This window comes from Manihot esculenta, chromosome 7 (assembly GCF_001659605.2).
Source record: "Manihot esculenta cultivar AM560-2 chromosome 7, M.esculenta_v8, whole genome shotgun sequence".
Lineage (NCBI taxonomy): Eukaryota > Viridiplantae > Streptophyta > Magnoliopsida > Malpighiales > Euphorbiaceae > Manihot > Manihot esculenta.
The window spans coordinates 14,892,258-14,906,570 of record NC_035167.2 but is presented as its reverse complement, the minus strand read 5'-3'; the positions used below and the strand labels follow the sequence as shown (position 1 = coordinate 14,906,570).

Here is a 14,313-nt window from a genome sequence, read left to right as displayed (position 1 = left end):
ATTACTCTATTTATTAAAAATAAAAATTTATTAATTCAATCATTTAGATAATTAATATCAATTTTCACAAATGTTATCTTTTAAATATAATAAAAATTAATCTATTTATAAAATAAAATTTTATTAATTCAATCGATTAGATCAATTGAGCCATACTATATTATTTCTTATATAGTACGATTATTGGGTAAAGTGTTTAAATCGATAAAACCGATCAAATCGAATTAATTTAAAATTTTAGTTCAATTTTTTATTTAATTTAATTTGATTTGATTTTTAATTTTAAAATTTTTGATTATTTCGGTTCGGTACGATTTTGATCCCAAAAAAATTTAAAAAAAAAAAATCAAACCGATTAATGATAATAGTATATTATTTTCAATAATACAGAGAAATTAGATCATATTAAAATTAAATATTCTAATTAAATTTTAAAATATTAAAAATAAAATGTAAAAAATAAAAAATTTATTAAAAATTCAAATCGAAATGAATTAAACCGAATCAGACCGATTCAATTTGATTTGGTTTCTAACTAAAATTAATTCAATTTGATTTTCATAAATACAAAAATTTTAATTTTTAATTTATTCAGTTTGATTTTGAATTGAACCGACAGAATGCGCACTCTTAACAATTACAAATCTTGATTATTTTAAATTTTAATTTATCATTCTAATGATTTGAATTTAATAATAATAATTCTTAAAATTATTACTTTTCCACTTTTATTTAGAAAAAATTCTCATACAAAAATTATAAGAAAAGTCAATTTTAAAATATTATCTCTCTCCTAAGCTATTTTAAAAATATTATTTACTTAAAATATGGTTAAAAACTTTTTTTTTTTTATAACTGATATGGTATAATTATAGTCTAAGAATATCATATGTTGTTAGCATACAACGGAATTACGTGGCAGAATCTTAATAGGCCATGAATTATTCAGATTTTACCCATAAAAGAGAAGACTCGGTCAATCGGATGATCGATACTTGAAACAATAGAAGGCTCATTCCATATGTATGAACAAGCCTTCCGTGATATCTAGTTATTGTTAAAACATATTATATAACAGATCTCCATTATACAACCACTGGATCTCTTATCCATTAGTTGATGCTAGTCGGATTTTCAAGAAAATCACTAATTAATGATGTCTTTTTATATTATAAAAGCAAAATATATATAGAGTTCAAAATACATATTTTTATATATTCATTTTAAACTTAAAATTTTTATTACATTCGTATTCTTTTACAAAATATTGATTTGAGTATGGAAGTCATGGAGTATAGACACCAACACCTAACTCTTTTTAAAAAAAAAACAAAATTGATCAGTCACACTTTAACTTATTTTCAATTACGTGGATAACAAATACAATTATTTTTTTAAAATATTTATTTTAAATGTTAAGAATATTAAATATGGTAATTAAATTCAAATTGATATTATAATAAATATAATTATTTACAAATTAGTTGTATATTTTACTATGTGTATTAATTTTAATAATAATTAACCTATTAAAATTAAAAAATATATAATAAAATTAAAAAATAAATCATTAGTTAGAAAATAAATTAATTAACAGGTTATAATTAACCACAGTTGTAATTTAATTGTGACGATTTAATGATAATTAACATTATAATTAAATATGTATTTTTTATTAATTAATTGCTTAGATTATAATATTTATTAATATTAAATATAAATTAAACGATTAAAGAAAAATAAAATATTTATGTAATAAAATTAATGAAAATATATTTTTTTTCTTATGCGGGGTTTTATTAAAAACACTAGATTTTATTCAAATTAATTATATAAAATTCTATTACAAGGAGTAATAATTATTCACATTCAATTTTATAAATAAAAGAAATTATATGCTAAAAATAAAGTATAAAAAATAAAATTTAAAATAAAATTTCATATTTTATTTATAATAGTTTAATTTTAATTTATTTTATATAAATAAAAAGAATATTTGAATTTTAAAATTTTTTTGGCAGTTACATGGTTCTGCCATGTAGCTATCCCGAGTAAGTGCTAGCCAAAAATTCTTTTTTTCTTAGGCGGATCGTAACAAAAGGGCCGCTCTTTTCCTACTCTCAAACAAAAATTTTCTTAAAAATTCTCATCTCTCTGCAGAAGGTTTTATTAAAATAGTTTTTGTGAGAACAAATTTTTCTCAAAATTTATTTTTGGTTTGAGCTATGTTCTATAAATGTTGGACTATTTTTATGTCGGCTGACTTCTTATTCATATAGAACAAAAGGTATCGATTATGAAATATGTGGATTTAGGTATTTAATTAACTTTACGTGATTATACATTGGTCATATGATATAAAGTAAATTTTAATTTATTATTTATTTTATTTCGATCCTAAAAATCTTGATATGCAATGATTTTAATTTTTTTTAAAAAAATTACTTATAATTTTTTTTATCTAAATATATTTTAGAAACACATTTTTAATTATTTATATCATACTCTATATTTTTTATAAAATATAAAATTAATATCATTAATAAAGTCTTGTGATAAATTCAACAATATATTATATGATTTTTTTTATTTTTATATAGACTAATATATAAATTACTGAAATTGAAACTATTTTTGATACTTTTTGTATTGTTTGAGAACGTTGATAGAATATATTAGATGTATCCGAACTCTAGAATTTATTAATTTTTGACAAAATTAAATATCACGCGAGACTTGGGATACCAAAATTCCATAAAAGAATTGAGAAGAAATTGGGTGTTGAATGGCGTGAAAACAGTTCAGGCTAGGACTGGGCAGTCCCAGCACAGGGCTGGTGCACACAAGCACCCGCGGCACTGGATCGCGTGCTCGGCCGCTAGGCCCAAGCAGACACACAGCACCTGACCGCAGGGGCCCAGCAGGGCCTGAGTGCCTAGCAAACCGGGTGGGCTGTTTTTTTTCAATTAATTAAAAAAAATTTATATATATAAAAAAAAAAAACAAAATAAATTTATAGTCCAAAATTTACAAAATTTTTTTAATAGTGACATTTTTTTTAAAGCAAAACTACTTATTGTATTAATAAAATTTCATCAAACAAAAAGAGATATCATCCCAAACAGAGAGACGATTATGCCTAATAGATTCTCTAGCTAAAATATGAGCAGTTAGAGTAACATTACGACGAACCCATCTAACAGAAATATCAGTTCTAGAGTCTAATAAAGATTTACAATCATTCAAAATTAAACCCCTACATAAGATAATTTGATAAAAATGCTCTTCAAGTGCCTGTCTAAACCCCTGCATAAGATAATTTGGCAAAAATGCTCCTCCTTCTTTCTCATATCTCAAGCAAAAATTATTAAAGTTTTTCGAACAAAGCTACGGAAGAGCTTCTACGAGATAAAACTCGAATAAGATTCGAAGACTGACGTCGTCGTTGCGATTCTGGAAACCCATAATAACTGGTAAACCTCCATTGAACATTACCTTCCGAAACAACCAAATCAATAAAATTTGAAGAAAAGTCAACCACAGAAACAGACACATGACTCTTCCATATTAACGAAATGCCTCCTCCCAATCCTTGTCTATTGACTGAGAAGCAATCATCAAAATGTAAAAAATTATGAAAAAATTCCATACGAGAACTAAGAGCTTTTGTTTCCATCAAAAATAAAATGTCTGGCTTGTAACTAGTAACCAAATCCTTCAATGCATTAACTGTCCGAGGATTGCGAGTCCTCGGCAGTTCCAACACAGGACGATCATTGCTTTTGGCTATCTCGACTTTTGACAGGATGAGCCGCTTCACTGTTGCCTGTTAAATTAACATTCACAGGGGTGTTGTTGGAGGCATCCTGTTGAGAGGAAAAAAAAACCTGTAACAACATTATGTTTAGTGTTTCTTGGCCTTTTTTCAGCATCATTATTTATTCGGGCTGCAATCTCCTCGTCAAGCTTATCAGAACTGCCTTGACCCACAGAATTCTTGTCCATGTCCATAATATGGTCCTCAGTCTCCTTATTTATAATGGGCTGACTTTTGCCAGAAAAAGAGAAATGCCTATTATGTGCTGTCAAATTAGTGTTTTCAAAATTGCTAGTTAATGCCAATCCTGCCACAAATCCCGGCGGAGCAGAATTACCAGAATCACACAGCCATAGGCTTGTTGGTCTCTGATTCCGACGAATAGGTGCTCTGAGAAAATCACCCTAACCAAACTTGATATCTTCTTTCTTCAACCTCAGCCGCAAGTCACAGAAAGCCTCCACATGACCCAATTTTCCACATAGATAGTAAAAAGTAGTCAGCTTTTCGTATTGAAACTTCACAGTAAACACAATATTATCATCTCCAACAAACTTCTTCCGCCGTTTCAAAGGTTGCCGAATGTCCAAACAAACTTTAACTCTCATAGGGCCCGACGACATAGCTGAAGCATTTTTCATATCATACTCTTTATAGTGGCCAACAAAATCCCCGATCAATTTAGCCAACGTCTCGTTATAATAACCAGAAGGGAGGTATTTAATCAGAACTCAAAAATCAGAATGAGTTAGAGGGATATGGAGAGAATTTTCATTACCTTCTCCTTCCAAACAAGCAGGAATCGATTGTACAACCAAGGGCCCCCATTCCCTATATTTTCAAAATCAACATTATTAAAAAACTGAAACAGATATTTTTTTGCATCTAATTCCATAATAGATATTTTTTTCAAAAATTATAATTTGAACTATTAAACAAAGATGGTCTAGTGATAGAATGTCCTTTAGTTAAAGCAGCAAAAATTCTAACTACGGTAGAAGTGCTAGCTATTATAAGATCACTTTAAGGTCTTTTAAGTGTCAAGTTTTGATATCAATTATAAGATTAAACACTTACCACAATGTCAAAAGTCCATTAGTAGAGGTGCAATTTTAATTACTTATAGTGTAGCGGTTCAAGCATCAAAGGGATATGAGTAAAATGCTGATTCATCTAGTCAATAATTTTTTTTAATACCTGTTAGGATTTAAACTCATGATTGTAATTCTAATATTATCATATATCTTGTTTGATACACTTTTATATTTATCTCTTTCTATCAAAGCCTCTTAATAAAGATTACCTATAGAGAATCAATATATTTAAAAGTATATTTGATTGTAGACTTACTTGTATCATCAAAATATATGATGCTCCTTAGAGTTCATTGGACCAATAAATACTATTATTTTGTTGTAATGGATCACACTTATAGGACTGCAGTGACACTAATAAAATACACATACTTTAACTACGTTTACTAAATACTTTAAATAAAGCATTTATCTTCCGAATATATCTTCGATAATTATAGCCCCCTTCCTTCATTTATTGACAGCAGCAGATAATGAACCATATTATGATTTCGCATTACTCAACACTGCCGGTATATTCCTTGAAGTAGAACCTCTTCGGATGGAGAGGTCTTGCAATAAGAGATGCTGAAATCTTTGCAACAATGGGAATGAAAAGGTTGATTAAGATATGAATAAAAATGGGTATGTTTATACAGGGGATGGCTATGAAGATAAGGTTTATATAAGTTAATTTCTGCTTTTTACTAATTCTAACTGACAAAGGTACTGTAGTCTTTTCTCAACCCACTAGTGAAATCTCTAATTCAAAATTAACAAGGCACCTCTCATTTTGATTTGTCATGAATTTAATAGTTTATTCTAAGATACAGAGATTAAATTATAATAAGTAACAAAATTAAGGGACTAAATAGTAAAATATCCTATTGTTTTCTTTTTCCTTTCTACGTGAGCCTAATTCCCAAAGAGAGTTCGTAGTGGAAGCTGGGCCCAAAGGTAAGCCCAACATATTTCCCGAATGAGAGAAAACAATTGCATTATGCCATTCTGGAGTCTGGGAAGCGAGAGAAAACTGACAACAAGTCGTCGTCGTTTCACATTCCCTTCTACCGATCTCAAAGTGAAACCGAAAGCTCTCTCCACAGATCTTCGTTCTCGATCATCTCTCTGCTTTCCTTGAAATCCAAGGAGAAGAAGAAAGCATAGCAACGAAAAGGAGGAGAGATGTTGCCAACGTCGTCGAAACTCCGTTCGTCGTCCTCTACTGCTCGACCTAGTTCCATGCTCCCTCAGTACCTCCGGCGAATTGTCAAGGTTTCTCTCTCTTTAGATCTGATTTTTTAAAAAAATATTTTAATCTAGTTTCCTTTTTCAATTGGATCCAATCTTTATCATTATTCGAAAAATTTCCTCTGTTTATGGTTCGTAAAATGTTCAATTTCGCCTCTTTAATGTTAAATCATCAACTTGTGGAAGGAAGCTAACTTTGCTTCTGCTTTGATTAGGGCGAATGCGAATGAAATTTCATTGAAGTTCTATTTCTATCTGTAAACGAAATTTGATTTATGTGCTTATGTATATGCAACGAATAAATGTTGATAAGAATTTCTTTTTCTTTTTTTCTTTTATGAGCCCATAAGCATCAGCATTGTCTGATCAATTGATTTGTACTAATGTTTGGAAACAAATGAATATATAATTCATTTCATTTCATTTGCCTATAAATTTCATTTAGGTTTCATTTGCAAATAAATTTTGTATTCGTGTTTGTTATTCAAATACACAGAGTATAAATTATATAGTATATATGTAGCTTATATTTCATATGCAAATTAAATGTAACCAGGTTTTATTTCTCATAGTTTCAAAATAGAATTGCAAATGCAATTTTTTCTTTTTGAATGTCAAATGTAGATTTGCAAATGAATTGTAATCATTATTCATGGAATTCAGTTTTTCTAAACTGCTTATTAAAGTTGCATTCAAATTATTTTAATTGGGCAATTTTTTTATCTGATTTTTCATGTTAGTGGCAACAAATGGATATTGAATATACTTTCTGGCAAATGCTTCATCTTTGCACCTCACCAAAAGTTGTGTAAGTTTTCTCCCTCTTTCTATCACCATGGTAGTATATTCACAATATACACATATTTTGAACTTATTTTTTTGAATAACTTTCAGTGATTGTCCCATGTGTTTGTGTATTTGGAAATAACCTTGCAGAAAGAACAATTAAAAGATGCTACCTGCATTTTCCTTGCTAGCATTTTGTTGCTTTTCTTTCTAAAATTTAATTTCCATTAAAATTAGAAATAGAAAAGAAAAACTTTTAAATAATTAAATTTTCCCTTGAGATTATTATACCCTTGTTCTTTTCTTCTGAATTTTCTGGACAAAAGGCTTTTTTTTGGGGGTTCAACAAATTACTGTTCTTTGCTTCATAAATTGTATGCCATTTGTGTATTTTTCTTTTTCGACATGTGAGATTTCAAGTTCAGATTTTACCCTATGCTGCATTCAGTAAGACACCTCTTTACCACACATTACTACTGTCACAAGGTTGCTCGAAGGCTTGAGTGCACTTGGATAAACATCTTCCTGTGACACAGGTTCCTGGTCAAATCTGAACCTGTTTCTGTTTCAAGAGATTGAATAACAAGTAGCACACTTTTTTTTTTTTGGTTCTAGGTTGGTAGTTTAATTTTTCTGTCTCATGTTGAGTGGCTGAAATTTTCATTTTCAAAAGTTGATTTGAAGTTTTTTGGGCACAAGCATCCTAATGGTTCATTAATTGTCAATTTTCTGATTAAGTAACTTTGCATGTTGCATGTGGGACCATCGGATGGATGCAGTTATCAACACACTAAGTATCACAAACGTAAGTCCATTACCCTACTTTTGAGCCTTTTCTTTTGAAATTAAATTTTATATGTTGGATCTCAATAAGAACTTTTTGTTGGGCTGTATTACATGATTATTTAGATATTACTTTTTTTTGGAAAAACTTAGTAGTCATTTGGAACGCTTTGCCTTCATAATTCATTTCTCACATTACTGACGGGTAAGAGTATACTGTTGAGTGTTGATGTTGGAGAGGACAGTGAATTCTCTCTCTCTCTCTCTCTCTCAGGAGCTTTTAGATGCAGAAATACTAAATACTTTAGCCATTTATTGTTATTTTAATTAAAAAGTGACCTTTTGGGGATTTTGAATCTCATCTGAAATATAAATTTGTCTGTTTTAATGCCATATGAATTGCTCGTATAAAAAATTCATATTGAGGATGATACCATTCATTTAACCTTTGAGTTTATGTTGTTGACTGGGTCCTTTACTTGGCTTTTTGTTCTGGTTGTCTGTTCTCTTATCTGAGTGTGAGATTGGGCAATTTTGCAATAAAGATGTAAGATGAAATTTGAAAGGTTGTCTTTCTTTTCTGGTGTCAGAAACTAAGAATCAATGGGCACGAGATGACCCAGCTTTTGTTGTAATCTGCAGCCTACTTTTGGCAGTTTCCACTTTGGCTTATTGTGCTGCGTAAGTTCCCTGTATACTTTTTGTCTGTGGCTACTTTGGCTGCTAGGTAAATGTAATTGTTATTGTGATGCTGGTAATTAACAAGTAATACTTCAAGTTGTCTCCTGTTCCATGAGAAATCCTTCTAGGAACTCTTTTCTTGGGGTTCTTTTCAATGTTGAATTTCAATTGTCAATGTATACACATCATTCAGTTTGGAGTTTGGACATCCTAGCTTCCTCCAAGTTGAGGAATGTTGCACATGCATCATTAGGCAATAGAGCTTCTTATTTACCTTATATTTATTTATTATGATGATGGGAACCTCCTCATGGAGTTTGTTTTGTTATTTGAGTAAACCCTGGATATTGGCTGTCTTGTAACTTCCAAATTACAAAGTGCAACACTGGCATGCATGAAATTTTTTTTTATTGGGGTCTTTATGTTCTATTTCACTGTTAAATTATTCTTTTCTTTCTTCTTTTTTAATCTTTTCCTTAAAGTCCTAGTCCATGAGTATAAATTGTCATAAAGATCACATCTTTTTTTGCTTTCTTGTTTTCTTTTTTTCAGGTACGACCACAGCACTGCACATGCTGCTTTTGTAGTTGTATCTGTGTTGGTTTTCCATTTTTTAATTACTGGAGTAGTTTTGGCTACATGTTGTTGGTAAGAGCTACCACCTACCCATAATAATAATTTGATGGTCAGATTAGTTGATTGTGGCCATCTTAATGCAATATGTGCTGTTTATATAGTTATCACTTTCAATAAATACAGCCTACCCTACCTTTTAATGTGTTAGCACCTTCAGTCTTGCTGTCAACATCAAGCCTTTTGGAGATGTCATAATTAGCATATTAAATTTTTGTAATGGAAGCATAATTTGAGGAATGCATTTACAAATGGAAAATTAAACTGTGAGCTATAAATTGAAATCCCTTTTATGAAATGCAAACTATGAGGTTGGAAGTGAAATCTTAAACAAAGAAGATGATATTGAAACTTTAATGAAAAATCAATGGCTAACCCATTGTATAACAGTTGTCAAGGAAATTGTTACTCTAGCAGGTTTCATCCACTGGTTTATTTAGTTATGTTAACTCACTCCAAAAGCTAGCTCAAAGGGTGGAGTGTCTACGATCCTTGTAAAGGGCACATTACCTTATCTTATCCCAAACCAATGTGAGATTTAACACACTCCTCACACTCAGAACTATATTGGAGTGTGAAATATTTACAGAGGCCCAACATGGATTGGAGGCTCTGATACCATATTAAATTTGGGTCAGACTTAACTCAACCCAAAGTTAGCTCAAGGGGAGGAGCCCTAAGTCCTTTATAAGGGGGCATATTATCTCTATCTCAAACCGATATGGGATTCAACAAGTTAAATAATAGAGATTTCATTCTTAATGTATACTTTCATAATTCTAAATGGGTTGTTTGCTGCCTTCACATCTCCAAAATATTATTTCTGCATCTGGATGCTACATTAGTCGTCATTCTTAATGATACTTTCATAATTCTAAATGGGTTGTTTGCTGCCTTCACATCTCCAAAATATTATTTCTCCATCTGGATGCTACATTAGTCGTCGTCAAGGTGCATGGCTTTTTTGTCAAGTCAGTGCTAAACATACAATGTAATCATGGATTTTTTTTTCCTTCTTTTTCACCTTACAATTTTCCTATTTCACCATTGAATTCCTTTCTAGTTTGGTAGAGGTTTGACATTGTATTTTTTATCGTATCAGCATGGTTGTGATTCAAATATTTTGATTCCATACAGGTTCCTAACTAATGCATACCTTAGGGAGGAGGCTCCAAATAGTCATGTGGTTGAGCAACGGGTTGAATGGCAAGTCTAAATTCCCTACTGCTTCGAAATATCATTTCAGTAACCATGTGCAGACATAGTACGAGAATGTATTATTTACTGCAGATTGCTGACTTCCCTTTTATGTTTTCCTCTTCTTTGGTTGAAGGCTATATGCATTTGATGTGCACTGCAATTCTTTCTTCCCGCTGTTTGTTAAACTTTACGGTAATTGTTAATTAATACATGTTCTGTCTCTTAATTTATCAACTTCATTTTCTCTTACCATAATGTTAACCTTTTCTTGGTTTCGTTACAGTTATACATTATTTCCTATCTCCTCTTTTGGTAGCCCATGGTTTGATACCTATATTGCTGTCAAATATGCTTTTCATGGTGGCAGCCTCCTACTATCATTATCTCAACTTTTTAGGTTACGATGGTAAGCTGATTTTTATTTTGTAGACAAGAAATTTCTATGCCAAAATGTTGTGATGTTTAAATGCTTAATGATAACATTATTAATACCCTAAAGTCATTACAGATTGAACTCTACATACTTTAAAATAATGTTGAATATTATAAACTATTACAATTTTAGCTCTCTTAGCCCTTGGCCCTATTGAATATTCTATTCTCAATTTCTGTTCACTTCTCCAATAAATCATGGAAGGGGTTAAAAGAAAATCTTGTCAATTGGAAAAAAAAAAGCTTTTAATTCTAACTATTATAAACTTCTGCTTCCTCCGTTCCATAATTTTTGTCCATCTTTCTTTTTTTGGCTGTTTCAAAATTATTGTCCACTTTCTTCTTTTTTTTTTCAATTTATAGCAACATATAAATCGACTATTATAACTCTATTTAATTTTGACTTATTTTCAAAAAACCTCTCAAAACATCTCTTAGTATTTAATAAAACTTATATTTTTCTTAATATGTGTAAAAAAGCAAAGTGAACAAAAATTATGGAACTAAGGGAGTATAATTTATATGTGACATTACAATAGAAAAAAGATTCAACTATGTATCTTTTTTTTTTCCTTTCAATTTTGTATAAATCATGTTTTATATCAAAACTTAATGCACTAAACCAATAATGTCAACAAGAATATGTGCTGAAAGAAATTTCGGAAAAAAAAAGGGAGGGGATGATGAATATTGAACTTCAAATTAGAGTTGACACTGTATTATAACATGACTATGATTGGAAGTTGATATAATTGTCCCAAAATTTTAATGTTACGGGTGCATCCTTTTGAGGTTTTGTATTCAATATTTTGCTATGCTGAGCTTTTTTCTCCACTAACATGGAATATGTAACAATAAATTGTAAAGCGACAATATGATCTAATTGTCTCAAACCTTGGGTGGACTGACCAATTGAACTGAGTTGGCCAGGACCTGGCCCTTCTTTCTGGTTTGGGTTAAATGCAATGCATGTTCCGTGTCAAATTATGGGTTGAATCACGTTGACAAATGGTCAAACCTGTCATGTAGGTGGAGGACCAATATGTGACTGATATTATTTTCTCAAAGATATAAAGCTGCATGCTGTCTTGGAGACTTGACAAGGTTTTAGAAGTAAAACTGTAGACTAAATATATATTCACACCCCTATACTATTTCATATTAGCCTATTCAGCATTTGAACTAAAATTGTAACCTATTAAACACATGAACTTACAAAATAATAACAATTAAACACAAATTAACTGTATCATTAATAAATTGTAAAAAGAAATCAAAAATAATTTTACTTATTTGTAGTGATTGGGCTATAAATTTTCATTAAATGATAAAATTACTCTCATTCAATTTTGTCCACTTATAAAAATTCAGAGTACAGTTGGCAAAATTTATAGTGTAATCATCGTTACATGTGATTAATTTTTACTTTTTCAAAAAAATATCAATTATATGATCAAATTGTGTTTAATTATTATAATTTTTATAAGTTCTGGTGTTAAATAGATTAGGATTTTAGTTTAAGGGCTCAATAGGTGGGGGCTAAATATAGTTTTAGCTGTCAGAAGGATACCATTCGTTATTCATAGCCATTTGCTTCTTTATGTCTGCACACTGCCCCCTCCCCCCTTTTATTTATTTTTTTTCTTTATTGTGGTAACTGTTGCCTTGTAAGTAACTGGACTATAAATCTGGTCACCAGGTCAGTTTTATTTTGAGAGGAATTAAAATATATTTCTTTTGCCTTGGTCTCTTTTAAGTGAGTTTTACATTTTTCCCTTCAGTTCGAAAGAAAACTAATAGAAAAATGTCATTAGTAAACATGTTCAATAAAGTTTTGCTTGGATATAGTTTCAAACTCAAGGCGGCTATGACCTCTTCCATCTCCTTTATTGATTTATTTACCGACAGCATGTCTTATATGATGCAGTGCTACCCTTTTTGGAGAGGACAACGTTTTTCCTTTACCCAATTGGCATTGTCATTGTTCTTTCTCCCATTTGTAAGTGCAGAATGAAACAATTTTCTAATTTGGAGTTTGCTTTAGTTACTGGCTATGCTGAAATCTTGTTTCTTTGAACTTTTGCAGTGATTTTAAGTGGCTTCAATCCTTCAAGATATTTTATGAACGTATACTTCAGTCAAAGGCTGTGATTTTACCAAGCTCAACACTTCGGATGGCCCGTATAATGATGTGGGTGATAGTCCTGAGGCTGCTTCAATTCTGAGAAGGCGTAATTCTTTCATATACATTTAAAAGTTAAGGTAGGGTGGGTTGCAGAATGAAAAATCTTGGTAGTCCTATTCCCTTACAAATGAAAATCAGAAGCTACTGAAGTAGGGTAGAAGTTTTTTTTGAATAGTGTCATTGATCAAGTGGATATGTAACCAGTCAATTCTGTATTTGCGTTTCTATCTGGAAAACTGAATCTGATAGATAATCCAATTTAAACATCCAGATGTTTGTGCACAATTGAAAATCTCTCATTTTCAATTTTCTACCATTTGGAACGAACAATTTTACAAGATTCAATTATTATTTTTGAAATTAAAGAATTTAATTTTTTTTTTTACTTAAAATTTTTCATTTTAATATTGAAATTTAGAATGATTTTATAAAAATTTATTTGAATTTGCAAAATGAGTTATGTAAAAGAATGGTTTATGTTTTCCTTTTAAAATTCTGACGGAAACCATTTGCATATGCAAATAGATACATCAGTTTGTATTGGATGCTTTATTGTAGCTTCTCTTTGGCAAGGAACGTATTACCGTGCAGAGATATTTTGAGAGATTGTTAATGCGTGGAAGAGTTATTCCGAGCAACAGCAGCCTTGCACTCTATTTGGATAGTTAATAGCGGTGAAAAGAAAACTATTTTCCAAGGAAATAATTTTTATTTTCTACTCTTATTTTTCTTTATCACGTTTGGATTGATGAAAAAAAAAATTGTTTTTGCAGAAAAAAGTATAAAGAAAAAAAATATTATTTTCTTGAAATTCTTACTTTATTTTTAAATAAAGTTAAAAAGTTATAAAGCATGAACGTAATTTTAAATTAAAAAGATTTTTTTTTTTAATTTTCTCTTCAATTCGAAGGAAAAATAACCAAAATAAAGTAAGTTTTATTTTCTTCCAATCCTTTATTTTACCTTTCCCACTCCAAACAAATGAAAATGTAACTTCAACTTATTTTTTGTTTTTCTTCCCTTCAAACTTTTCCCTCTTTAGAGTTGCGTGGAAGGGAAAAAAACTGCAAGGGAGATTGAATTGCTGTCAGGAACGCAGGATGCATCTGAATGCAAATACAACAAGGGCCTCTTGAAAAAGAAAAAAAAATGATGAGAGCTTCAACATCACTATAATGTGTGGCAAGGTGGGGAACAACAAAAAGTTAAACCATTAAAGAGATCCTACAAGAGGCTTTTTCAGAACTTTCAATTCTAGAATGCAGCCAGGGCTAATAGCTAAAGGCCTTGGGAGAAAATTAATTGGGATTCTATATCAAGCCAAGAAAAATGTAATGGAAATGCAACTTGCAAAGAAGTCCCTAATTTACAAGCACGTTACCCGATTTAATTTCATTCGATAGTTAAAAGGGATTCAATTTCAGTCTCACTCCTATATTTTCTATAACAGCTCTCAACAAAAATTTAACAAA

The 14,313-nt window shown here is 30.4% G+C and overlaps 1 protein-coding gene across 1 annotated transcript; it reads left to right on the top strand.

Annotated features, from left to right (window-relative positions):
- Positions 1 to 5,880: 5,880 nt before the first annotated feature.
- On the top strand, positions 5,881 to 13,126 carry LOC110607498 (protein unc-50 homolog). The gene is made up of 10 exons (XM_021746626.2): positions 5,881 to 6,165; positions 6,882 to 6,949; positions 7,707 to 7,732; positions 8,301 to 8,391; positions 8,944 to 9,039; positions 10,162 to 10,230; positions 10,358 to 10,416; positions 10,508 to 10,630; positions 12,584 to 12,655; positions 12,743 to 13,126. Exons 1-10 carry the CDS (start codon positions 6,076 to 6,078, stop codon positions 12,805 to 12,807), a joined length of 759 nt encoding a protein of 252 aa, XP_021602318.1. The 5' UTR covers positions 5,881 to 6,075; the 3' UTR covers positions 12,808 to 13,126.
- Positions 13,127 to 14,313: the final 1,187 nt, after the last annotated feature.

Bases quoted from the DNA above. Each gene is read 5' to 3' on its own strand.
- LOC110607498 (XM_021746626.2), top strand. From the start codon at position 6,076: ATGTTGCCAACGTCGTCGAAACTCCGTTCGTCGTCCTCTACTGCTCGA. The intron at 6,166-6,881 runs GTTTCTCTCTCT...TTTTCATGTTAG, and splicing joins ACCTCCGGCGAATTGTCAAG to TGGCAACAAATGGATATTGA. The intron at 10,417-10,507 runs GTAATTGTTAAT...GTTTCGTTACAG, and splicing joins GCTGTTTGTTAAACTTTACG to TTATACATTATTTCCTATCT.